Source organism: Oryx dammah, unplaced genomic scaffold (assembly GCF_014754425.2).
Source record: "Oryx dammah isolate SB20612 unplaced genomic scaffold, SCBI_Odam_1.1 HiC_scaffold_9, whole genome shotgun sequence".
NCBI lineage: Eukaryota > Metazoa > Chordata > Mammalia > Artiodactyla > Bovidae > Oryx > Oryx dammah.
This window is the reverse complement of record NW_024070193.1, coordinates 4,000,700-4,027,950: the sequence shown is the minus strand read 5'-3', so window position 1 is coordinate 4,027,950 and position 27,251 is coordinate 4,000,700. Positions and strand designations below refer to the sequence as shown.

Here is a 27,251-nt window from a genome sequence, read left to right as displayed (position 1 = left end):
TGGATTCTTAAATGAAACACCAAAAGGGTAAGAAATGAAAGAAAAAATGGATAAATTTGACTTCATCAAAATTTTAAAAATTTGTACTTTAAATAATATCATCAAGAAAGTAAAAAGACAGCATTTAGAATTTATACAGGATATATATCCAGAATATATAAAGAACAAAAGCACCGAAAAAGATAAAATATATAAAGAACAATTATAAACTCAATAATTTATATACACAAAAGGCCAACAAGTGTGTGAAAAGATGTTCAGCATCATTAGTCACTAGGGAAATGCATACCAAAACCATGGTGAGGGACTTTCCTGGTGGTCCAGTGGCTAAGACTCTGCACTCCCAATGCAGGGGCCCTGGTTCGATCCCTGGTCAGGGAACTAGATCCCACATGCCACAGTTAAGAGTTCACATGCCTCAAATCTAAGGTCCCTTGTGTGGAAACTAAGACCCAGCACAGCCGAATAAATAAAAAATCCACAAGGAGATACTATTTTGAAACCACTGCTGCTGCTGCTGCTAAGTTGCTTCAGTCGTGTCTGACTCTGTGCGATCCCATAGACGGCAGCCCACCAGGCTCCCCCGTCCCTGGGATTCTCCAGGCAAGAACACTGGAGTGGGTTGCCGTTTCCTTCTCCAGTGCATGAAAGTGAAAAGTGAAAGAGAAGCCACTCAGTCGTGTCCAACTCTTAGCGACCCCATGGACTGCAGCCCATCAGGCTCCTCCATCCATGGGATTTTCCAGGCAAGAGTACTGGAGTAGGGTGCCATTGCCTTCTCTGTTGAAACCACTAGAACAGTTAAAAAATATAGACAATAACAAGTGATGATGTGGAGAAATTGGAACCCCCTAAAATTGCTAGTGGGAATGGAAAATGACACAGCCACTTGGAAAAAAAGTTTGGCAGTTCGTCAAAATTTTAAATATAGTTAATATGTGACCCAGAAATTCCACTCTTGGGTATGTAATCAAGAGAACTGATAACATATGTTCACACAAAAACTTGTACAGTAATATGAAACTTGTTTATAGCAGCATTATTGATATAAACCCGAAGTGGAAACAAACAACCAAAATGCCCGTCAACTGATGAAAGGATATTTAAAACATGGTACCTCTGTACAATGGAATATCATTCAGCCATTAAAAGGGATGAACAATACACGCTACAACATGGATGAACTTTGAAAACATTATGCTAAGGAAAGAAACTAGATGCCGAAGACCACATATCAAATGATTCCATTTATATGAAATGTCCAGAACAGACAAATGCCTAGAGAAAAAAGGTGGTGGTCACCAGGGGCTGGTGGGAACAGAGGATGGGAGAGTGGCTGCTAACAGGCACAGCTTTTTTTTGAGGAAGGTGGTACAAAATGTTCTAAACTTAGATCAGGTAAAAACCATGGAATTGTACGCTTGAAATGGGTGCATTTTACATGTAACATTTTATCTGAATTTTTTAAAAGAAAGGGGTATTGAAGACAAAGGGATCCAACATACAGAGAAGAGAACTTCATAAAGAAGAAAACCAAAACAAAGGAAACAGAACAAATCCTCAAATTATAATTTATGAAACCTTTCCTGAAGTAAGATACAAAACTCCATAGTCAAAGGACGCAGCACAAAATATAACAGAAAAGAAGCAGACACAGATAGAGAGAGCGAACAGGCGGGGAGACGGAAGTGGAGGGGGCGCGGTACAAGGGCAGGGGATTAAGAGCAACAAACTGTCAGGTATAAAATAAGCTTTAAGAAGGACTTCCCTGGGGGCATGGTGGGTAAGACTCCACCTGCCAAGGCAGGGGACATGGTTTTGATCCCTGGTCCAAGAAGATGCCTCAACTACTGAGTCCACGCTTTAGAGTCTGCAGGTTGCAACTAACCACATGCCTAGAGCGTATGCTCTGCAACAAGAGAAGCCACCGCGTTCAGAAGCCTGTGCACCAGAGTAGCCCCTGCTCGCTGCAACTAGAGAAAGCCTTTGCAAAGCAATGAAGACCCAGCACAGCCAAAAATAAAAGAAATTTTTTTAAATAAAAAAGCTGCAAGAATATACTGCATAATATGGGAATATAGCCAATATTTTATAACAATTTAAGTGGATTATAGCTTTTAAAAAGTAGTTTTGTAAGTTAAAAAAAAAATACAAAGAACATACCACAAGCCTGAACTGTGCTCAGTTGTGTCCAACTCTTTGCAAGCCCATGGACTGTGGCCTGCCAGGCTCCTCTGTCTATGGGATTCTCCAGGCAAGAATACTGGAGTAGGTCACCATTTCCTCCTCCAAGACAAGCCTGCATAAGTCAATCCAAAAAGATAACATCATGACATATTATAGTAAATCTATTGATCTTTAAAAGAAAAAAAATATCCTTTGGGCATACTGGCAGAAAAGCACACGACTTATATGAGAAAGAAAATAAGTTACTTTGTCATCAGACTTTTGACAGCAGTGCCTTATACCAGGAGAAAATGGATAAGATATTAAAGAAAATGTGAGCCAAGGATTTTATATCCAGAGAAATCGACCTTCAAGTGGGAAGAACAGGGATGAATTATCCAAGAACTCACAACAGTCTTCCTATGAGCTTTTCCTACGGAATCTTTTCTAGAATGAACTTCAGACAACCTTATAATTGCTAGAGAGTGACGGAAAGATGAACAGTGAGCATGAAGCGAAGCGTGTGCGTAAGACTAAGCCTCAGCGAGGGTCCGAAGGGAGAGATGATTGTTTACGAGGGCAGATGCTGTGACAGCGACGACACAGGCCCGACCACGTGAGGACATGAGAGGGAGACGGGGAGACCACTGCAAAAATAAAAACAAAACCTCTCATCGTGAACAGAGGCGGTAGTATTTACCACTGTTACTCTTGAGATTGTGTCAAGCGAGACTTTCAGTGTGGAGGAAAAGAGATAACACGTAATACAGGAAAGGTTGAGTAAGACCACTAGTCCTGAGCTTGAACTGGAAATAGCGTTTAGTCTTTGTTTTGTCCGTGAGTTTCTTACCCTGTGGTGTTTTACTCTGCTCTGTTCACTGAAAAGATCAAGAAATGATTACGGGAAAAAAAAAAAAAAAAAAGAATGCTAGTGTATTAAAAAATGTTTATTAAGGCTTAGGTCCCCCGTTTCTTTTCACGGGGCTAAAAATACCTCTTGGTATTGGTGTCGTGAAGATGAGAATATTCTCAGTGAACAGCAGCAGTGGTTTCTATTAATAATGAACAATCTCAGATCCCTGTTGCGTGAGCTAGGTGTCCAGCTGTAACCTGTCTCCCTTCGCTGTAACAGGAGAAGGTTGGTTGGAATGATTTCTAAGGCCTTTTTCATTTCTGTGAGGCTGATGATCATTCCATATTATTACACTGAATGTGTGCTTTCCTGCAGTTCAGCATGCTGTAATTTATCTGAATGCAATGAGGAAGCGCTTCTCTGAAGCACTTTTACCTGCCACGATACCTTCTCTGGGGGTCTTCCCTCTTCTCTGAAACCACATTCATCAGCAGGGGGCTAAGTGAAGTGTGTCACAATCAAACATTGGGATCCTCTGCACACATCTGATATGCTGAGTTGGACTTACACACCTGATGCTGTGAAGAAGTTTCCAAGATGAGAGAAAAACGTGAATTTCAAAACAGTATACAGTAAACAGATAATTAACAAGAACCTGCTGTGTCACTATACAGGGAATTCTACTCAATACTCCGTAATGCCCTATATAGGGAAGGAATCTAAAAAAAAAGAGTGGACATATGTATTAATATATGTATAACTGACTCATTTTGCTTTATATGTGAAACTAAGACAATATTACAAATCAACTATAATAAAAAGAAACATATACAGTTATAACAACATTGGGGTTTGAAACAAAAGCACATGGAAATATTCACTTGTCTTACCTTTTCGTTTTCTCCTGGGAATATAATACGGTGGGTACAAAAATGTTATGAGAGACAATGGACACTGTCTTGTTTTCCATCTTTTTGTGCAGTTGCTTAAACCTTTTAAAACTGAAGAGTAACAAACTGCCTAGAGTAAAATGTATAGCTTGATGAAATTTTACAAATTGAATACTGTCAGGTAATCAACACCTTCCCTGGCAGCTCATACGGGAAAGGATCCGCCTGCACAGCGGGAGACCTGGGCTCGATCCCTGGGTCGGGACGATCCCCTGCAGGAGGGCATGGCAACCCACTCCAGTGTTCTTGCCTGGAGAAACCCGTGGACAGAGGAGACTGCTGGGCTACAGTCCATGGGGGTTCGCAAAGAGTCGGACACGACTGAGTGACTGACACACAGTCAACACCTAGACAGTGAATCAGCTCAACCCCAGACCCCAGACCCCACTTCATGCCCTCTCCCGGGCAGTATTCACCACCTCGGGTAACCACTACTCCTCTTCCTGTGCTGTCAGTGTTTTAATGAGCAAGATTCCTTCTACAGTATAAAATATCACAAGAAAAATAACCTCAAAGTAAATGCAAGTCTCTCAGTCATGTCCGACTCTTTGCAACCCCATGGACTATACAGTCCATTAAATTCTCCAGGCCACAATACTGGAGTGGGTAGCTCTTCCCTTTTTCAGGGATCTTTCCAACCCAGGAATTGAACCGGGGTCTCTTGCATTGCAGGCGGATTCTTCACCAGCTGAGGCACCAGGGAAGCCCTAATAGTTAAGAGATTTGTTTAGTTGCTAAGACATGTCAGATTCTTTTGTGATCCCTTAGACTGTAGCCCATCAGGCTCCTCTGTCCATGGGATTTCCCAGGCAAAAATACTGGAGTGGGTTGCCATTTCTTTCTCCAAGGGATCTTCTCGACCCAGGGACTGAGCCCTCATCTGCATTGCAGGCAGATTCTTTACCGCTGAGCCACTGGGGAATCCTTGAAAGTAAGGATCCCATGTATTTATTCAAGACCCAAATGAGATAACAACCTATTCTAGAAAACCAAAAGTAAAAGTGGATCTCTAACTCCAAGAAGCTCACGACATTGACAGCTCTAGTAGAAACAAATATTGTTCAGTCGCTCAGTCGTATCCAACTCTTCGCGGACCCCACGAACATCAGCATACCAGGCTTCCCTGTCCTTCACTGTCTCCTGGAGTTTGCTCAAACTGATGTCCATTGAGAAACAAACAGCGCTGCCAATGCAGGGGGATGCTGGGGGAAACTGAGGAAGATTTCACAGAAGAGTAGGGCTTTGGAGGATAAAGAGGAGCTGGATGTTGACTGTGGGGAAAACGTATCATGGCTAGAGAGACGCGCTGTGAGCACAGATGAAACTAGCACTTTAAGACACTGGGGAGGCCTGGTTACAGGTTAACTCTAGCTGGCTTGGCCTGAAGCCGCCCCGCAGAATGACATCACAGCTCTCAGGTTACTTGGAAGCAGGACATTGACTGGCTGAGTTAATGAAGAGAAGGAAGTCCGGGGAGCTCGCCCCTGCTGGCCCGGGACAGGGCAGCCATGCAGTGGCCAGAGGCCAGGAAGCTTATCATCAAGTTCAACCACTGTCAGAAGTGTGTCTACAGCTTCGGGCTGCCGAGGCACTGCCCCCTCTGCGGGCAGAATGTGGGCTCCAGGAGGCTGGAGGAAGCGCCCGTCAGCATCTCTGAGCCGTTTACCGACGGCCATCGAGAAAAGTGCTCCTTCCTCCTCAGGCCGACTCGAGGGACGTTTCTCAGGTACGCTGTTGGGTGTGCTGCCCTGGACTCTGCCAGGTTTCCCTTCGCGGTTTCGGTCACCTCAACTTTCTTTTTCTAACATGCACTCTACGGTGTGAGATCCGGTGGATCTTCTATTCAGTGCTTTGGAGTTAAATGCTAAGACATAGGCCTCTGCGTTTCACAAGAGTAGAAGGGTGCATACGTTCCTGGGGGCTTCCCTGGTGGCCCAGTAGTAAAGAATCCACGTGTCGATGCAGGAGGCAAACAAAACATGGCTTCAATCCCTGGGTGGGGAAGATCTCCTGGAGGAGGAAACATCAACCCGCTCTAGTATTCTTGCCTGGGAAATCCCATGGACAGAGGAGCCTGGCAGGCTACAGTCCCTGGGGTTGCAGAGTCAGACATGACTGAGCGACTCAACACCATATACTTTTCTGGGGTAAGTGCAAGAATATACAAAGGTCAAAGCTGCTTATACAATTTTAAGAGAGAGGAATCAATAGACTGGAGGTTTTTGGTTTTTTTTTACTCATAGATTTCATATGAAGAGACTCACTGGGAAAATGACCCAGCAGCTAATCTCATCAAAACAATACCTTTACTTTGAGTTAGTTTGTAACATTTGTGACAAGCAGGTACTCAGCACAGAACCTGAAGATGGCCACTTACAGACCATCTTCCAGGGAGGTGCATTAAACTGAGACAAGCTGGTCTGCTTCAACTGCAGATGCCACTGGACTTTCAGAAACATTTCAGAAATCAGAAGAAAGGATGGTGGCTCCTCCGAGTCCTGAGTTGACAGATGGAACTGAAACTGGCGCTGCTGCAAGCCAGGGTTCAAGAGGACACAGGTGCTGAGTGAGCTCTGGGAAGTGTGTCCTGCACTCCATCACCGTCCAATGCCCAGACGGTCCTGCCTCCTGAAGCACGCCCTCGCCCAAATCCCTCATGCTGGTTTGGGACTAGAAAATGAGACTTGAGCACTTCTTTGCTCACCAGCACCCTTAATCAACCCCCTTCCTGTTCCTATGGGGATGAAATGAACTGACGTGTGTAGGAGGCATGGGTCAACATTAGAGGCAGAACAGATGGCACCCTGACCCTTCCTCGGGGAGGCTGCGGGGTGCAGAGGGGAGGGTGCAGGCTTTGATGCCAAGAAGCCCCCGGTTTCTGCTCTGCTTCAGACGAGCTCTGGGACCCTCATCTGTTAAATGAGGACCGATCGACCTTGCAGAGTTGTATGGGTCAGCAATAAGGCCTATCAAGCTGGCAGGTGTGGTGTTGAACCAAACTGCTCCTTCCCATCCTATTCTTTCATACTCAGCTTGGAAGGTGATTGTTAGAACCTTCCTTTCCGCCTTAACCAGAACCATGATGCTCAAACAGTGAACAGCCGCAGCCCTGCTCTCCAGAAATGACAGAGCCCGGGACAGGCTTTCAGGCTGGCCCCTGGAAAGCATTCATTTCTTCTATGATGTCCTAGTGACAGTGACAGGCCTGGCCTCCCTTGGCAGCGGCAGGAAGGAGGCGGTGGTGCTGAAACCGGCCGTCTGCTGAGGCATCTTGCTATCCCCTCAGGCACTCAGGCCAGGAACTGCAGAACCCAAGTAGTAGCCCCCTGCCCACCAGACCCTTGAATACCAAGTTCCAGATTATTTCCTTCCCTCTCATCCTAGTACTAAACTCTCAGAACCGTCTCCCACAACCCGCCTTGAGACAACTTCATCTACTTCAGCAAAGAGAACCAGCAGGGATTCGAGGAATCACCAAGGCTCTGGTCTAACCAGATGAGGCTCCCCCAGGGCAGCCACATATGGTTGCGCAGGTTGTGGACTGAACAAAGGCACCTGGCCACTTGTGCACTGAAACTCGGCCGGAGTCCCACTCACCCTGGGCAGAACTGCATCTGCAAGAAGAAGGGTCACCTTTTCTTAATTCGTACAAAAGTGTCATATGGCATAGGGGTGGCCTGGCCCTGCCCCTCTCACATGGTTCTCTAACACTTTCCAGGCTATCAAAAACTTGCTAAACTAAAAATGTCCTCTCTGGAAGCAAGTAAACTCTGCGAGGCAGGGACCTCATCTTATTTCCCGCTGGGTCCCTGGCCCTTCGCTACAAATGACCGGCCTGCAGTTGACACCTGTTATGTGACTTAAGAGGCTCAAGGAAAGGGAGGAGGGTGGGAGTAGGATGGAGCCCTGGGATTCAGGTGGGAAACGGGAGCTGCAGACACGGGGAGCGCGCGTCCAGGGCCAGCGCCGTGAGCAGCCGCTCAAGACTTCCTGCCTTTCCCAGCTTCATTCTCAACCTCTGAACTCGCAGGATCACAGAAAACTCACAGTGGCTGCAACAGGACAACTCTGGGTGTTGGAGTTGGGGGTGGGAAGAGTTCCTCTGAAGAAGATGGAGCAGTCATCTGTGTCCTTGCGTGCATGCTAAGTCGCTTCAGTCGTGTCCGACTCTGGGTGATCCCGTGGACTGCAGCCCGCCAGGCTCCCGTTCACAGGATAACCCAGGCAAGAGTACTGGAGTGGGTTACCATTTCCTTCTCCAGGGGATCTTCCCCACCCAGTGATCGAACCCGGGTCTCTTACGTCTAACCTGCATTGGCAGCCGGGTTCTCCACCATTAGCGCCACCTCCGTGTCCTCGGGCCATTTTAAAGCCCAGGACTTCTTGCTTTAACGAGGAACCGGACATCCAGATCTGTGGTCTGACGAAAGAGCTGTCATTTAAAAGTGGCCTGGTTCACGTGACACCTCTGTGTGGTGGCACTCAGTAGGCATTTTACCCTAACAACCAGCTTGCTAAGAGGCTTATGCTATTTCCATGTTAAAGGTGGGATAAATCTCAAGGTGAGTAAGTGATGATCTGGGATCCTATATGGAGCTTAAATCACCTGGAGTTGTACATCTAATGTCAGGGTGGGGTGAAGAATCATTTCAGGAAAAGCGAGTGTGGTCACAGGCTTCAAGAAACAGGTGGTGTTCGTTTCAGAGGTAGACGCCCACTGAGCTGCACTCACGACCCTTTCACCTGTGTGGTGAGGAACTGGCTCCCCCCAACACACGAGGAAGGAGGAACAAGAAACAGGGAGCTTCCTCGACAGCTGCCTGCCAGATGGACCCCTCTGCTGTGGAGCCGGGTGTCAGGCGGCTTCTTGCTCCAGCAGAGCAGGCCTTCCAGCACACTCACTTCAGGACTGGGGGCCAAGAAAATCGAGCGTGGGCATGGGGCAGTGGCTTTCCTGGTGTTTCCACTCAGCTGGCCGCTGGTGCCGAGTTCCGGTACCAGCCAAGAGGGGAGGCCCATCACTCTCCGCCCACTTTAAATACCAACTCCAGCTGCCAAACGTGTGCATGTGAGACAACCAGAACGCACTTGTGTCTTTCAGGGAGTACGACGGAAGGTCTGACCTTCACGTGGGAATAACCAACACGAGTGGTAAGTGCATTCTCACAGCTCAAGAAGTTCCCATGATACCCAGTTAGGAGAGAGCAGTGTCTCTAGACAAAAAGTATTGCAACAATATCACAAACAACCCTCAGTATCTGAACGCTCTCAAAGGAGTGTCTCCAAACATTCAAACCACCACCAACCTGTAAGCCTTTCTGTTAGATTTTTAAGACAAGAAGAAACAGACATCCTGAGATCGAGCTGTCCAAGCCCTCCTCTTGCGTTAGGAGCAGACCCTCTGCTCTCAAAGCCATACTCAGCCCACTGCCACAGGGTGCTCCCACTTCATGGGCCAGGCAGTGACCTCAGCGGTAAACTGGTGGGGAGGGGGCACAGCAGCTGAACACATGGTGGGACCTGCAAAGGTCTGCTTTAAAAACCTCAGAGAATGCTGACACTGCGAACAGACAGTGAGGACTGGGCTTTGAACGCAGCGACTGGGGTGAGCATGCCAAGGTGCACCCGTCTTTGTCAAGAGAAGCCTGCTGCTCAGTTAAGGAAACCAGACAGACCCCTTTGTGAACAGAGCTTCCACAAGAATCGCTGGAGATGACAGTCTCAGGCCATCTTACTGTCTCGTTTCTCTGGGGCGACCTTGGGTGCAGAGAGCAGGGGAGGCAGATGGTCCCTGGAGGAGGGGCGTGCCAGCGACCTGGTTTTCTGTTGGGTGCAGTCACCCCGATGGCACTGGGGGGGGGGGCGTTTCCCCTGATGCCTCTGCGTGACTGTGGTTTTGGCCACAGGAGTCGTGTATAACTACACGGTACATGGTGTCCAGCGAGACGAGGTGGGCTGGGAGCAGAGTGTGAGCGTCCCACTCCTGCGGCCAGGCCTGTTTGGACTGCTGGACCAGTGGGACAAGTACCTGGAGGACTTCTCTGCCACGGGGGCCTGGCTGCCTCACAGGTAGGACAGGGCCCTCACTCACCGCCAGGCGTGATCCCAGCTCCCCGAGGATGCTGAGCTGCCCCGGCTTTCATGTTGAGCCAGTACCCGGGCAGGTGCATCTGTAACAGAACGAAGCAGGGGTTGAATGACTGGGGTTTTCTGCAGAGGTGAGCCAGCACACCTTTACACATTAGAACCACAATACTCTACAAGCTTTGAAAAGGACCAGAACTTAGTACTCAAGTTATTTTACTTATTTGATTAGGTATTTTTAGATACTTGACATTTAACAGGCTTCCCCAGTGGCTCAGTGGTAAAGAACCCACCTGCCAATGCAGCAGACGCAGGAGATGCGGCTTCAATCCCTGGTTCGGGAAGATCCCCTGGAGAAGGAAATGGCAACCCATTCTGGTATTCTTGCCTGGAAAATTCCATGAACAGAGGACTTTGGCAGGCTATAGTCCATAGGGGTTGTAAAGAATCATACACAATTGAGCAACTGAACACACACAAGACATTTAATAATACATATAGTAAAACCCATAGTCTTATGTTCCCTTAAAAAAAATTTAAATGATGTTCAAAATGTAAACCTATCTAAAGCTCCCCATGTGTTAAACTTCAGCTATTTTGAAATTAACTTCTCGATTCCATGCCCCCTCGTCACTGTAGACGAGGTATAAAGTAATGCTTGTAGACTTAAATTGTTCTGACGCTTTCCTTGAAATAAGTTTAGACACTGTTGTTTAGTTGCTAAGTCAACTCTTTGCAACCCCACAGACTGTAGCCTGCCAGGCTCTTCTATCCACGGGATTTTCCTAGGCAAGAATATTGGAGTGGATTTTGCTATTTCCTTCTCCAGGGGATCTTCATGACCCAGGGATCGAACCAGCGTTTCCTGCATTGGCAGGCGAATTCGTTACTGCTGAGTGACCTGGGAAGCCCTTAAACACGGTGGGATATCATAAGACATGGAATTCCACTTCTAGAACATAGGTCTTCAGGGAAGCTAAGTTCCCCCAATCGGTGCTTAGCTGTAACCTAAGTCACCACTCTGGACATTTCGGTGAGTCCTTTCTGCACTGCAAGCAGAAATGGTCCCAGATGCCAAGTGTCCCTCAGAACCGCATTTCTGGATGCTTTGCCATCAAGGGGCCCGGCTCACGTGGGGGCCCAGCTAGCAGAGTGATTAAGACGACAGAAGGCTTCAGGCAGCTCAGGGCTAACCCTTGTCTTCTCGACACCCTCACCCTTGTAAGGTATGAAGAGGACCACCACAACTGCTACAGCTACGCCCTCGCGTTCATTAACTGCGTCCTGGCCACAGAGGGCGAGGAGCAGCTGGACCGAGACGAGTTCACAGAGAAGTTCGTGGTCCCGAGGACGAGGAAGGCTTCCAAGTACATCACGCTCTATCGTGCGATAGAAGAGCGAGGCTTCTATGTCACCAACCCCCCTAGTCCCCAGACGGGCCCACGCCTGGGAAGCGGCTCGTGCTGAGTGTGCGGTGCTTGGGAGCAGACGGGACAGGAAGGGGCGTCTGGGGGTGCCTGCCGGAACAGATGCTAGGTTTCTACATGCCTGAAACCGTGGTTAATAAAAAAAGTTACAGCTTTCCTTCCTGCCTGTTTCAGCCTCCAGCAGTGAAAGAATTTACAAAATGAATTAAAAAGGCCCTGGGTTTTCAAAGTTGCAGAAGAGGGGACAGAGGATGAGATGGTTGGATGGCATCACCGACTCAATGGACGTGAGTCTGGGTGAACTCCGGGAGTTAGTGATGGACAGGGAGGCCTGGCGTGCTGCGGTCCATGGGGTCGCAGAGAGTTGGACACCACTGAGCGACTGAACTGAAGTGCCACTACCAAAATGCCTTCCCTAGTAGTTCAGGGTCCACGTTAAAGCATGAAGTGGCGGCATGTATCTTTTATCCACAGAGCGGTGAAAACTCTTCCTATAGAGTAACTGGTGCTGAACAGTCACCTTTCAATGTGAATCCAGAAAGTGGGGATTTATAGGCTGGTGCAGTGACGCCATCCAACCATCCCAGCCTCTGTGGCTCGATCGTTGTAGATACAGGAAAATACCCACCCTCTTGTGGACAGGTTTCTTACGTAGTCACCACTCTAAAATTTGAAAGGCTGAATCTATGAGACCCCCTGCCCCTCCTGTGGAGAAGGCAGTGGCACCCCACTCCAGTACTCTTGCCTGGGGAATCCCATGGACGGAGGAACCTGGTAGGCTGCAGTCCATGGGGTTGCTAAGAGTTGGACACGACTGAGTGACTTCACTTTCACTTTTCACTTTCATGCACTGGAGAAGGAAATGGCAACCCACTCCAGTGTTCTTGCTTGGAGAATCCCAAGGATGAGGGAGCCTGGTGGGCTGCCGTCTATGGGATCGCACAGAGTCGGACACGACTGAAGTGACTTAGCAGCAGCAGCAGCCTCAGACCTCTACAGTTTTATTTAGTAATTAGTGCCTTCACCTTGCTGTTTTTATAGAAACAGCACACGTAACAGTCCATAGTGTTGCAGAGTCGGAGGTGACTGAGGAGACTTAACACACACAACTTTTTAATAATCAACAGTAGGGGGGAAAAAAAAAGAAAAAAGGTCTCAGAATCTGAGCTGAGAATCAGGCAGTCTCCTGAGCCAGACTTTGCGTTTATCTACGCACACAAACGGGATGGGGAATTTCTGTCAGTCCGTTTTCTTCTCATCTCCTGGCCTGATGTGAGGAGCTGGGGGTGTTGGGGTTATCACAGCAACACATCTCCTCTGCCCACTGAAAGTGTGGAATTCAGACACGACGGAAGTCTGTCTTCTAACGCCTTCAGAAGGAGGAAGGGGACAGCTGGGATGGGAAACCAAAATGATTCTTAACAAGCACATTAGGATTTTTAGACCCAAATGATCAGACTTGAGCCAGTGAGCAAAACATCTCAGAGTTTGTCTTTGGAGAATGCTTTCAGAACTCTCTGTTTCTGCCAAACTGATAAACTATCCAGCTAATCTTATTGCCCAGTGTGGGCAGCAAATGATGTCCGATTTCCAAAACCCAAACCCATCTTCAAAGTAACAATAACTACTTAGTAATAAACGTATCTGGGGTTTCCCTGATAGCTCAGCTGGTAAAGAATCTGCCTGCAGTGCGGGAGACCTGGGTTTGATCCCTGGGTTGGGATGATCCCCTGGAGAAGGGAAAGGCTACCCACTCCGGTATTCTGGCCTAGAGAATTCCATGGACTGTATAGTCCATGAGGTCGCAAAGAGTCAGACACGACTGAGTGACTTTCACTTTCAAACATATTAAAGCGCTACACTGAATACGCCAGCAAATTTGGAAAAGTCAGCAGAGGCCAGAGGACTGGAAAAGTCACTTTTCATTCTAATACCAAAGAAGGGCAATGCCAAAGAATGTTCCAATTACCATACAATGTCACATGCTAGCAAAGTAATGCTCAAAATACTTCAAGTTAGGCTTCAGCAGCATGTGAACTGAGAACTTCCAGATGTACAAGCTGGATTTAGAAAAGGAAGAGGAACCAGAAGTCAAATTATCAACATTCACTGGATCATGGAGAGAGCAAGGAAATTTAAAATGTATATATACTTGTGCTTCATTGACTACGTTAAAGTCTTTGACTGTGTGGATAACAACAAAGATGGGAACACTATACCTGCCTCCTGAGAAACCTGTACACAGTTCAAGAAGCAATGGTTAAAACTGGACATGGAACAATGGACTGGTTCAAAATTAGGAAAGGAGTATGCCAAGGTTGCCTATTGTCATCCTGCTTATTTAACTTATATGCAGAGTACATCATGTGAAATACTGGGCTGGATGAATCACAAGTTGGAATCACGATTGTCAGAAGAAATAGCAACAACCTCAGATATGCAGATGATACCGCTCTCATGGCAGAAAGTGAAGAGGAACTTAAGAAGCCTCTTGATGAAAGTAAAAGAGGGGAGTGGAAAAGCCAGCTTGAAAGTCAATATTTAAAAAACTAGGATCATGGCATCTGGTCCCATCACTTCATGGCAAACAGAAGGGGGAAAAGTGGGAGCAGTGGCAGATTTTCTTTTCTTGGGCTTTAAAGCCACCACGGACTGTGTCTGCAGCCATGAAATTCAAAGATGCTTGCTCTCTGGAAGAAAAGCTATAACAAACCTAGACAGCATATTAAAAAGTAGAGACAGTATTTGCAGACAAAGGTGCAACTTTGGACCATAGTCAAAGCTATGGTTTTTCCAGTGGTCATGTATGGATGTGAGAGTTGGACTATAAAGAAAGCTGAGCACCGAAGAATCAATGCTTTTGAACTGTGGTGTTGGAGAACACTCTTGAGAGTCCCTTGGACTGCAAGCAGATCCAACCAGTCCATCCTAAAGAAGATCAGTCCTGAATATTCATTGGAAGGAGTGATGCTGAAGCTCTAATACTTTGGCCACTTGATGCAAAGTCCTGACTCACTGGAAAATACCCTGATGCTGGGAAAGGCTGAAGGCAAAAGGAGAGCGGCAGCAGAGGATGAGATGTTTAGATAGCATCACCGACCCAATGGGCACAAATGTGGGCAAACTCTAGGAGACAGTGGAGGACAGAGGAGCCTGGTGTGCTGCAGTCCACGGGGTCACAAAGAGCTGGACAAGACTTAGTGCATGAACAACAAAGATATTTAGATCCTACAGCTTGCTTCTAGAGAGGTACTGGTCAGCGCTCCAGCCCTGGCAACTCCAGTGGGAGAACGTGCAGGAGACCCACATTTGTTACGTTTTCAGGACTGTTCTGTAAGAAACACAAAACTTGCTACCCAGAGAATGAGGCCGCCTTAAACAACTGTGCTTGCTATTCTGTGTGTTCAAGGGACATAAAGCCCTCAGCAGGTGAAGATGAGAGGAGCACTGAGCTGGGAGGGCATGCCCGCCTTCCCCCTTTCTGTTCACGCTGTCTCAGGATTCCGCTTCCAGGCCCAGTTCTTCACGCAACTGTCACTATTAGTAATCATAACAGCTGTGATGAGTGTGCATGTGCCACTCCACGCCAGAGCACACACTTTCTGCTCTTCCCTTTCAATCCCTAAGACCGTCCTGTGAGACTGGTGCCTACAGCATGCCAACTTACAGATGAGAAGGGAAACTCACTTCCCCAAAGGCAGTCAGTGGCAAAACTGGGGTTCAGACCAGGTTCGATAGCAAAGCCCATGCGGTCACCTCCAGCATCCAGCTACCAGAAAGTGACCGGCAGTATGCAGGGTGACCCAGGAAATTGGGTCAGCGATTTGCCGTCATGAGGGAAGATAAATGAGATGAGGATTCTGCTTTCACCGGCATTCAAATATGAACAGAAGAAACATACTGTGAAACAATTAAATAAGCATCGGTAAATATTAGAAACCCTAATTTCATGCTTCTTTCTCTCAGCGCTGTGTGACCCTGATTTTCAAACAAAGCTTTTAAGATCCCCACTCCCTATTTTCAGGGCTGCTCTGCACCCCAGAGGTGACTGGCAGCAATCAACCTCGTATTTTTTCACTCGAAAGTGAAAGTCGCTCAGTTGTGTCCGACTGTTTGCGACCCCATGGATTATACAGTCCATGGGATTCTCCAGCCCAGAATACTGGAGTGGGTAGCCGGTTCCCTTCTCCAGTGGATCTTCCAAACCCAGGGGTTGAACCCAGGTCTCTTGTATTGGAGGCGGATTCTTTACCAGCTGAGGCACACAGGCCACAAATCCCCTGCTCGCAGAATTGCAGTGTACAGGTTGCATCCCAGTAAAAGAAGTGAAGCATCAGAAAAGCACCAACAGGTGGCAGCGCAGCTCAGTTGTGTATAACTGTGGACGGAGAATCTGTCGTCTCCGTGATCTTACTGGCCAAACGTGAACTGCAGGAGAGTCACTGCTGGCGCCGACTCCACCCCTGAATGAGTGCCAGCGGTCCTCCAGGGGCCAAGTGCACTCCTTCTCGGCAGCACAGCAGTCAGTGTGGCCCTGGGCACTCGTCTGTCCCCCTCAGCGCTCCTGGGATGACGACAGCCAGGCTCCTGTTTCCAGCAATGCCAGACTGTGCCTGAGAGTCTCTGATTCTCGGGACTAAATGCACCCACATGAAGGTATTTTTCTAAAGCCTCCACAACGTGCTGGATTACTCTTACAACCAGGAAAATCCAATAAATATTATAAATGGGAGGTGGGGGATGGAGAGGAGAAGCATTTAGTTTCTTTTTAGCCTAAGTTCTTTTCCCACAGGAGAAACTGAAAACCCACATTCAAGAGCTTTTTTTTTTGAGAGAAAATGAAAATACTTTAACAAAAAAGGTAGAAATAAATGAAGATTGAAAAAAAAGTTTATCAATAAGTAACAGTGAACTTTCAGATCTGCATACTAGGCTCAGAAACTCTGGGAAACCTAACCAGGTGAGCCTGGCCAACCTGCCTAAAGTGGCGTCCTACTCACACTGGTTTAACGTTATATATTAAACCAATATGAGTGGAAGCTGAGTGCTACATATAAATAGCTTTTTTTTTTTTTAAACAGAACTGAAGCTCTTTATGAGGGAACTCTAGGACAGGGAAGGCAAAGATGCCATCATTTCCCCTCACAGTCTGGAGCTGAGATGAGAAAAGGTCAGCTTCTAGAACTGCAGCTAAGAGGATCAACCTATGGTAATCACCATCAACAAGTATTAATCACAGCCGTCATGGATGGGGTGCACCGTGGCTCTAAGGATACGGTGACCACCCCCCCAAATGAAACGTGACACCTGCAAAGTGCTGAAGGGTGTCACGGGCCAGGCTCTGAGCTAAAGAACCTTGCACGGATCAACCTACTGCATCCTCCAGCAACCTGCTGGGGTCAGTAATGTCATTATTATTTTTGGCCACGGTGTACGGCTTTTGCAGGATCTTAGTTCCCTGACCAGGGCCCACGGTAGTGAAAGCACCAAGTCCTAACCACCAAACTGCCAGGGAATTCCCAGTAACACTGTATCATTATTTTTACTTTGTCTTATTGAGGTGAGATTCATATCATGTTAATGATATTTAACTTTATTTTTATGTAAAATACAAAGATATAAAAACTCTGAACAATTTAATGGCATTTAGTACATGGACAATGTCGTACAACCAGCAGCTCTATCTGGTGCTAGAGCACTTCATCGCCCCGAAAGGAGAGTCCGTACCCACTAACCAGTTTCTCCCCACCTCCCCCTCGCTGTAGGCTCTGGTGACCACACCAATCTGAGTTCTGTATGGACGTATCTGCTTGCGTATATGACCGCAATCATGTGACCTTTTGCGTCGGCTTCTCACTTGGCATAATGTTCCGAGGTCCGTCTGTGTTGGAGCGTGGGTCAGTATTCATTCCTTTTTGTGGCTGAACAGTCTGTTCCACTGTGTGTGTATGCTGGTAAAACTAATCCCTCCTAACATATGAAGAAACCAAAGTTAGGGTCTCACAGTCAGTAAGTGGTCGAGTTGGATGCAAACCAGTCAGCGTGATGCCACTGAGCCCGTGCTGGCACAGAGGGAGAGTTAGAAAAGCGATGGGGAGTGAGGATCTGGCGACAGACTTTGGTTTTTAAGCTGGCCTGGAAGGCCTGTGAGATTTAAGAACCACGTGAGCCTGATGCTTTGAAGGAGGGGTGGGCAGGCTGCAGCAGCAAACCCCAGAAACTGCTGGAGGGGCTGCACCACAGGGCCAACTGCCTGTCTTGATTAAACTCAACTTTTTTTTGAAAACAAATGTCACAGCATATGTATGCTCCGCTGTGTCCAACTCTTTGAGACCCCCCCAGACTGCAGCCTGCCAGACTCCTCTATGGGATTCTCCAGGCAAGAATGCTGGAGTGGGTTGCCATTTCCTACTCCAAACAAATGCCATGTTGTACATTTCAGAAGGTAAGAAAGAGGGTTAGGTCTAACACTTCCACAGGTAAGCAGATCCTGCTTTCAGCTGGAGACTGCGAGGGTGACGTAAACCAAAACCTCGGCTGGTGTATCTCCTCCAGGGCTGTATCTAACCCCAGCTGGTGTATCTCCTGCAGGGCTGTCTCTAACCTCAGCTGGTGTATCTCCTGCAGGGCTGTCTCTAACCTCAGCTGGTGTATCATCCTCTGATGCTCAGAGTGCACGGCCGGCTACCTGGTATTCAAACCATACATGATGGGGCAGAATCTTTCCCTCAAGCCTTGTAGGCACCCTTCTGGAGCTTTCAGTTACAAGTCATAACTGTGGTCTTCATGCTTTCCTACACCTTTTCTGGAGCCTTTATTCCAAGGAGTCACCACAATCTTTGAGGCTATTAACTGATGACACAGTATCTGGAGGGCTGAGAGGGTGATGATCCTCTGGTGAAGGACTCATGATGGCAAGAGTGTCTACCATTAAGGCATTCGATCCCCTGATTAGGCTTGGAAAGAAAGGGCCTCACGAAGGATAAATCAAACAGGAAGGAGATGGCTCTGGAAACTTTTTTTGCTGACTTGTCAAGGTTTCAAGAAAGTGATGATTCAAAGCCAAGCCTTTGTCTAAGGGAGCCTGGAGTAAGCAAGGTGGATGATAAAAATGCTGACCAACTTGTCCTGTTACTAATGAAGAGCAAAGAGTGCTTTCACACTGGGCGTTACTGGTCTGAAGTGGGGAGGGGGTAAACAGAGCTCCACCGTCTGGACGCCAAATCTGAAGACGCAGACTTAACCATCTGGCTGTGAGAGCAGGATCGGGCGGAGGAGAGAAGCAGCGCGCGGCACACACAGCCTCAAGTAGAACTTCAGTCGCCAGGAGCTCCGACACCAAGGTGAGCGGGAAGCAAACAGGCCTGCCTTGGTTTTCCCATCGCATGGCTTCCAAAGATGATTCTTAACTGTCTGCTTCCGGGATAGTCAGTGCCAAGGAGAAGCCTGCCCACCAGGGGTGTGGATCTGGGCACTGAATCTCAGACACTGCTCACTCACCCCGACTCACTCCTGGCCCTCGGGTAACACTCTTCATTGTCATCTATACAATTCTGTTTTCCTTTGCTTTTTTTACAAAGTAATTTTACTTGCTTCGTCTAGTGTGTTTTATGAAATATTAATCGCACTCACCAAACACCTCGATTCATTTTTCTCACCACATATTTTTATTTCGTAACAAGTTTGGTGAAGCAATATACAACCGTCATCTAGCTGTGCCATACTGCTGTGGGCTCTACACAACATGCCTGCCGATGAGGTCACTGAGAAATATGAGGTAACTTGTCTTAAAATGCTTCTTATGACACAGCAGTCCTTGGGAGACAGTACATGGAATTTTCCATGTTGGGGTAAAAGTTCCTGGAGAGCTGGGACCTGTGGACAGAGAACCCTCCTCCAGGACAGACTCGACGTGGGTTTCAAGAGGCAGGTGCACAGGGCTGAGCCGCCTGCGGTGAAACCACCGTTTCAGGTAAAATCAGAGACTAACAGAAGTTCCCTGCTGCTGGGAGAGTCCGGCTCCCAGAACCGCTGAGGCGCCAGGGCGAGAGGCTGGGGGTCGGTGAGCGAGCAATCCAAGGACAGAACCTGTGGTCCCTGCACAGGGCTGATTTCCTCCGTGAATTTTAACTTTTAAAATACTAACACTTTCTGGTGCTGGAAGCACCATGTCCTTTACAACTTTTACATTAAGGGGCGATTACCACGAAAGGACTTTGTACCTGGCCTGAATTTGGTTTATGCAGGAAGTTCAGTGGTATCTGCCGGAGAGACTAGAAACCTGAGGCTGAATTGTTAAAGTTCGTCCTGGTCGCTCCTCTCCCGTGAAGAGACCCAACGGCTGAGAATCACCTCCTGGAACCAATCCAAACACAAAGGCAGCTGAATTTTGGAAGCAGAAATACACGAACACACTAGACACGCGGCATCACAGGGATGTTTCACAGCCGCTTGTCTGTACAGGGACGGCACCTGCTCCTGTTCCTTGCAACTAATCATGGGAGGAACGCGAATGCGGCAACCCCAGCATGGAAACGGCACCTACGGGCAGAACCCCGGGATTCTAAGAGCTCCCCTGGCCGCAATGGTGGTTGTCTGGCAGCACGTTTCAAGAACAGGGAGTGCTGGCGTGAGCTTGATGTCTGACACAGAACCGGGTCCATGATGGCTCTGGTGTGTCTGGGGCAGCACAGAGAAGGGACTCCAGGCTCTGGAGTGGGATTTACTGAAAATCTAACCCCGTGGACACAGTAAGGAAAAACAGCAGGATGAGGCCCTGGAGATGGACTCTGCAGGCATACAGCAGGGCGTGGGGCGTGGGAACAAGGAGGGACAGAAGTATTAACCGAGACTGGGCGACTGGAGGGTGGACTGGCAGTCCCGGCGGAGAAACACCCTCCAGGAAGATGGGGGAGCCTCAGCACGGCCCAGGCCCCGGAGCCAGACCGGAAGTTCAGGGGGGCAGCAGGCTGTCAGCAACCCTTGTCTCGGGGACTGAGCACCAGGAGAGGCCGGGCTGGCCCCAGGCCGGCAGTGCAGGTGGTTCTGGCTGAGCACTGGAGACAGAAACCAGAGGGCATCGAGGCCGCGGGGCCACGGGATTGAGGGGGAGCGAGACTGGGTTCAGCGGGGAAGGGTCTCGGAGGGCGGAGGGGAGGCGCTGATCCTGTCCTGTCTGGGGCACACACCTTCCAGAGGACAGACACAACGTGATGGGCAGAGCCTTCCAGATGACGTGAACTTGGCTCTGAGTTCACTTACTTGAACTTTAACTTGTTTCATACATTCAGGTGACTCCATGTCCTTGTCGGTCATGGTGGAGGGTTTAATCAAATAGCACAGCATAAGTTCCTAAGGAGACATGGAAAAACAAACTCCGTGTTGCACAAAACAGAAATACAAACCCGAGTGCGTGCGCAAGAAACGTGGGCCTCTCCACCCCCTCGCAACTCACAAGCATGGCCGTCTCCCCTCAGGAACGTAACCTGGCGTTCCAAACCGAAGATGGGCCATCTGGTGATCGCTGACCCAGCAGGCGACCGCAGGCACAGCACATACACTGGCAACAGACGCAGGGTTTACAGTGCTCAACCCTGCGGTCAGACAGACCCCTAATTCTACAGGACAAAGCCACTCTCACAGGCTGACGCCTCAGCAGCTTAGCCTGCACGCAGGCAGCTGCCGTGGGCTCCCGCTGGCCCCTCCCCCAGGGCCGCCTGAGCCTCCAGAAGCGGGACAGGGAGCTCGAACTACTAACAGAGGACACCGCACGTTCATTGCTTGTAGTCCAGGTACAGGGTGAACCATCCCTCCTATCCTGCCAGGAGTGGGATGGAGGCAAACACAAGCCGGGTGCTCACGGGGCCCTGGGTTTGAATCCGGTTCCGCACATGAGCTGTGTGAGCGCGGATTTATCACCCGACCTCCCTAACACTGACTCCTCGCCCTTCAGATAACAACAGGATGGTGGAGAAGACATAAGGTGTTCAGTTAGTTAGTTCAGTCGCTCAGTCATGTCTGACTCTTTGCGACCCCATGGACTGCAGCATGCCAGGCCTCCCTGTCCATCACCAACTCCCTGCGTTTACCCAAACTCATATCCATTGAGTCAGTGATGCCACCCAAACATCTCATCCTCTGTCGTCTCCCTTCTCCTCCTGCCCTCAATCTTTTCCAGCATCAGGGTCTTTTCAAATGAGTCAGCTCTGCACATCAGGTGGCCAAAGTATTGGAGCTTGAGTTTCAGCATCATTCCTTCCAATGAACACTCAGGACTGATCTCCTTTAGGATGGACTGGTTGGATCTCCTTGCAGTCCATGGGACTCTCAAGAGTCTTCTCCAACACTACAGTTCAAAAGCATCAATTCTTTCGCACTCAGCTTTCTTTACAGTTCAACTCTCACATCCATACATGACTAATGGAAAAACCATAGCCTTGACTAGACAGACCTCTGTTGGCAAAGTAATGTCTCTGCATTTTAATACACTGTCAAGGTTGGTCATAACTTTCCTTCCAAGGAGTAAGCGTCTTTTAATTTCACGGCTGCAATCACCATCTGCAGTGATTTTGGAGCCCCCAAAAATAAAGTCTGACACTGTTTCCCCATCTATTTGCCATGAAGTGATGGGACCAGATGCCATGATCTTAGTTTTCTGAATGTTGAGCTTTAAGCCAACTTTTTCACTCTCCTCTTTCACTTTCATCAAGAGGCTTTTTAGTTCCTCTTCACTTTTTGCCATAAGGGTGGTGTCATCTGCATATCTGAGGTTGTTGATACTTCTCCCGGCAATCTTGATTCCAGCTTGTGCTTCTTCCAGCCCAGCATTTCTCATGATATACTTTGCATAGATGTTAAATAAGCTGTGAAAATATACAGCCTTGATGTACTCCTTTCCCTATTTGGAACCAGTCTGTTGTTCCATGTCCAGTTCTAACTATTGCTTCCTGACCTGCATACGGATTTCTCAAGAGGCAGGTCAGGTGGTCTGGTATTCCCATCTCTTTCAGAATTTTCTAGAGTTTATTGTCATCCACACAGTCAAAGGCTTTGGCATAGTCAATAAAGCAGAAATAGATGTTTTTCTGGAACTTTCTTGCTTTTTCGATGATCCAGCGGATGTTGGAATCTGATCTCTGGTTCCTCTGTCTTTTCGAAAACCAGCTTGAACACCTGGAAGTTCACGGTTCACGTATTGCTGAAGCCTGGCTTGGAGAATTTTGAGCATTACTTTGCTAGCGTGTGAGATGAGTGCAATTGTGTGGTAATTTGAGCATTCTTTGGCATTGCCTTTCTTTGGGATTGGAATAAAAACTGACTTTTTCCAGTCCTGTGGCCACTGCTGAGTTTTCCAAATTTGCTGCATACTGAGTGCAGCACTTTCACAGCATCATCTTTCAGGATTTGAAATAGCTCAAATGGAATTCCATCAGCTCTACTAGCTTTGTTCATAGTGATGCTTCCTAAGGCCCACTTGACTTCACATTCCAGGATGTCTGGCTCTAGGTGAGTGATCACACCATCGTGATTATCTGGGTCATGAAGATCTTTTTTGTACATATCTTTTCTGTATTCTTGCCACCTCTTCTTAATATCTTCTGCTTCTATTAGGTCCATACCATTTCTCTCCTTTTTGAGCCCATTTTTCCATGAAATGTTCCCTTGGTATCTCTAATTTTCTTGAAGGGATCTCCAGTCTTTCCCATTCTATTGTTTCCCTCTATTTCTTTGCACTGATCACTGAGGAAGGCTTTCTTATCTCTCCTTGCTATTCTTTGGAACTCTGCATTCAAATGGGTATATCTTTCCTTTTCACTTCTCTTCTTTTCACAGCTTTTTGTAAGGCCTCCTCAGACAGCCATTTTGCTTTTTTTCATTTCTTTTTCTTGGGGATGGTCTTGATTGCTGTCTCCTGTACAATGTCATGAACCTCCATCCATAGTTCATCAGGCACTCTATCAGATCTAGTCCCTTAAATCTACTTCTCACTTCCACTGTATAATTGTAAGGGATTTGATTTAGGTCATACCTGAGTGGTCTAGTGGTTTTCCCTACTTTCTTCAATTTAAGCCTGAATTTTGGGATAATGAGCTGATGATCTGAGCCACAGTCAGCTTCCAGGCTTCACTGACTATATAGAGCTTCTCCATCTTTGGCTGCAAAGAATATAATCAATCTGATTTCGGTGTTGACCATCTGGTGATGTCCATGTGTAGAGTATTCTCTTGTTTTGTTGGAAGAAGGTGTTTGCTATGACCAGTGCGTTCTTTGCCCTGCTTCATCCTGTACTCCAAGGTCCAATCTGCCTGTTACTCCAGGTGTTTCTTGACTTCTTACTTTTGCATTTCAGCCCCCTATAATGAAAAGGACATCTTTTGGGGGTGTTTGTTAGTTCTAGAAGGTCTTGCAGGTCTTCACAGAAACGTTCAACTTCAGCCTCTTCAGCATTACTGTTGGGGGCATAGACTTGGATTACCGTGATAGTGAATGGTTTGCCTTGGAAACAAACAGAGATCATTCTGTCGTTTTTGAGAGTACACCCAAGTACTGGATTTCAGACTCTTCTGTTGACTATGATGGCTACTCCATTTCTTCTAACGGATTCTTGCCCACAGTAGTAGATATAATGGTCATCTGAATTAAATTCACACATTCCAGTCCATTTTAGTTCACTGATTCCTAAAATGTCGACATTCACTCTTACCATCTCCTATTTGACGACTTCCAATTTGCCTTGATTCATGGACCTAACATTCCAGGTTCCTATGCAATATTGCTCTTTACAGCATTGGACCTTGCTTCTATCTCCAGTCACATCCACAGCTGGGTGTTGTTTTTGCTTTGGCTCCCTATCTGTATTCTTTCTGGATTTATTTCCCCACTGATCTCCAGTAGCATACGGGCACCTACCGACCTGGGGAGTTCATCTTTCAGTGTCATATCTTCATGCCTTTTCATATCGTTCATGGGGTTCTCAAGGCAAGAATACTGAAGTGGTTTGCCAGGCCCTTCTCCAGTGGACCACATTTTGTCAGAACTCTCCACCATGACCTGTCCGTCTTGGGTGGCCCTACACGCATGGCTCACACTTTCACCGAGTTAGACAAGGCTGTGGTCTAAGTGATCAGATTGGCTAGTTTCCTGTGACTGTGGTTTCAGTCTGTGTGCCCTCTGATGGAGAAGGATAAGAGGGTTATGGAAGCTCCCTGATGGGAGAGACTGACTGAGGGGGAAACTGGGTCTTATTCTTACGGGGGGGTCATCAGAGGTGTTCAGTGAAAAGTATTAATTCCCTTTCTTTCTCTGAGAGACCTGCTCCCTTGAAAACAAACGTGTCCATGTTTTCTGAGTCATCTGTGAATGCGTGTGGGTGGATTCTAAGCACGTGCTGGTGGGCCCTGCCCCCGGGAAGGAAGGTAAGGCTCACTGACACCCATGCCCACGGGGAACCTTGGGGCTCAGTCCCTGGAGCTGTGCACCCGCTGGTGGGGGCAGAGGGGAGGGCATGAGAGGAGGGCCAGCTTCCAGAGCTCCTCTGGCACAAATGCTCTGCGGTGCCCACAGATGACTTTCATGCTTCTGAAACATTTAATATGAAGATTCAACCGTTTAAGTGACGTCTGAACCCCAAAGCTGATGCTCTGTTACCTTGGAGACACTGACTGAAACTCTGCTCAAGGCAGCCAGGGATCTCCAGCTGAGAGGTCTGCGAGGAGCACCCTGGAAATGGTCGTCCACCAGCTCCACGATGACAGAGTAACTATAAAACACAGTAGGGGCATTCCAGAAATGAAAAGCATGATGTCAACCCATCTAAAAAGAATGCTGTCCTACCAAGAATGACAATGCAGAAGACAGAAGCATACCTCATCTGGTCCTGAATTCCCCTAAACTATGCCTGGGAAAAATATTTTAATGAAAAACTCATACTTTACATTACAGACAGTCAGCCTGATTTCAGCAATTACAGGAAGGGAACAGGAATCTCTCTCCCAACATGAAAGCTGTGAATTCACTCACCTGTTTAGATACTAACACTCACTGATATGAAGATGAACAATTATTCTATATTAGTAACTACACAGATTAACTCAATGTTTACTATCCTGACCTATTTGTTTTATAGCATAAGGACATTAACGTACAAGGTACAGACATATAGGGTTGATTCCTATTAGGCCAGGAGGAATTTGACTCCTATTAGGCCAGGAGGAATCGCGCGCCTCTGAAAATTAAACTGGAGCTCAGAAATTTCCTCCTGTCCCTTTAGGTCATTACCTTATTTAAAAATCACTCCATTAAATCAGGAGCTTGGGATGAACACACACCCACTGCTCTGTATAAGACAGATAATGAACAAGGACCTACTGTATAGCACAAGGAATTCTACTCAATATTCTGTGATAACCTATATGAAAAAAGAATCTAAAAAGTAAAGAATATATGTGTATGCATATCAATCGCTTTGCTGTACACCTGAAACCAACGTAACATTGTAAATCAACTGCACTCCAACTGAAAAAAAAAAAATCATTCCAAACCTTGCATGGTAAAACGGAGGGCCTTTTCGATACAGCACTGCAAAGGAAAAAGAAAACGTATGACCACTCGAAATCAAACTCTCACTTTATTCTTGATGAAGTGCTTTCTATCCTCAAAGGGACATGAACACCTGGTGCTCCGCACCTGGGTGATCTGCAGCACTCCCTCTGGTCTAGTTTCAAAACCCAAACTGTTTTTTCCCCAGAACAGAATGCAATTAGCAAAGCAAATCTGTTGTTGAGACCCTAACGCCCTCGTCCCACCCGCACTCCACAAATGAAACCCAAATTCAAGCAAGATAGGGCGCAGCCATCTGCCCACCAAACCTGTCTGCTCCTTCTCCAGGCAGGTGAGAGACCCGTCTCAGCCTCCCGAGCACCGGCCGGGCACGACTGGGCGTCATGGGCCCTTCCTGGCTGGCCCTGAAGTCCTCACAGACACCAAGCCTGTGCCTGTTGCTTTCTGAAGCCACGTGAAGCCCGTGGGGCCACATGAAGAAGCCAGGCTCCTGCAGCCCCTTTGGGAGTTGGTCCAACCACCATCTGGATACCAGCTTTGGATTTCACAGAAACAGAATTAACTTCAAGTGTTCGCTAAGCCCCTGAAATTTGGGGCAACCATAGCTGCAGGCATTACTTTAACTAACAGTTATATCCGTGAGCTCTTGGAAAAACCAAGGCAGAAAAGCTTTGTTTCCTTGAGGAACTGGTAGAACTTTTCCTTCTGGGCCACATCGATCCTGTAGTTAATCACGTTTCCCTTTGGCTCCAGCACCATGAGGTCAGAACGGGTCAAAGACCCTACTGATGATACAGCAACCCTCCTCCTCTACTTCCCATGGTTGTGTTTCCTTACTATGAACAGAATTCCTATTTAAATCGTATTTAAATTGTTTGGCAAGTCAGCTCAAATTCACTGGGTAAGGGTCCAAACGGAAGTAAATATCTAAACACCCATTTCTCAACGTCCGGGCTGTGGTGCAGTGGAAGGAGACCCCCTGCCAGGATGAGGCTGAATTCCGGGCTCTGCTTCGTTCAGATCTCTGCCACTCCCAGTTGCGGGGCTCTAAGCACGTCATTAACTTCTCTGAGCATCGGTCCCCCAAGCCATAAAATGAAGACATGAAGGGAAATTATGATCTCCTCCAGTTCTCAAATGCCATTATCTCTGATCAATTACACACCCTTCACGGATGAGACTCAACTGGAAGATGACACAGCTTGAAAGAAA

General features: G+C 47.6%; 2 protein-coding genes and 1 non-coding gene across 14 annotated transcripts in view; 2 read left to right on the top strand and 1 right to left on the bottom strand.

Annotated features, from left to right (window-relative positions):
* TSEN2 (tRNA splicing endonuclease subunit 2) overlaps nucleotides 1-27,251 on the bottom strand; it is a 64,905-nt gene that overhangs the window by 1,796 nt on the left and 35,858 nt on the right. For 6 of the 12 annotated variants that reach the window (XM_040246708.1, XM_040246711.1, XM_040246713.1 and 3 more), the window contains exons 9-12: nucleotides 26,021-26,057; nucleotides 25,128-25,239; nucleotides 20,742-20,831; nucleotides 17,061-19,835 (exon numbers count right to left, since the gene is read on the bottom strand). In XM_040246708.1, the coding sequence (XP_040102642.1) occupies nucleotides 19,776-19,835; nucleotides 20,742-20,831; nucleotides 25,128-25,239; nucleotides 26,021-26,057 (299 nt within the window). In that variant the 3' untranslated portion in view covers nucleotides 17,061-19,775. Of the gene's footprint in view, nucleotides 1-6,204; nucleotides 10,140-17,057; nucleotides 19,836-20,741; nucleotides 20,832-25,127; nucleotides 25,240-26,020; nucleotides 26,058-27,251 lie in introns of those variants that run through there. The other 6 variants (XR_005722145.1, XR_005722147.1, XR_005722149.1 and 3 more) reach the window with 6 other exon arrangements.
* TRNAG-CCC lies at nucleotides 310-381 on the top strand. The gene has a single exon. It is a non-coding gene; the product is annotated as a tRNA-Gly (tRNA).
* On the top strand, nucleotides 5,403-11,637 carry MKRN2OS (MKRN2 opposite strand). Its single transcript, XM_040246714.1, has 4 exons — nucleotides 5,403-5,695; nucleotides 9,071-9,120; nucleotides 9,876-10,038; nucleotides 11,280-11,637. Exons 1-4 carry the CDS (start codon nucleotides 5,478-5,480, stop codon nucleotides 11,518-11,520), a joined length of 672 nt encoding a protein of 223 aa, XP_040102648.1. The 5' UTR covers nucleotides 5,403-5,477; the 3' UTR covers nucleotides 11,521-11,637.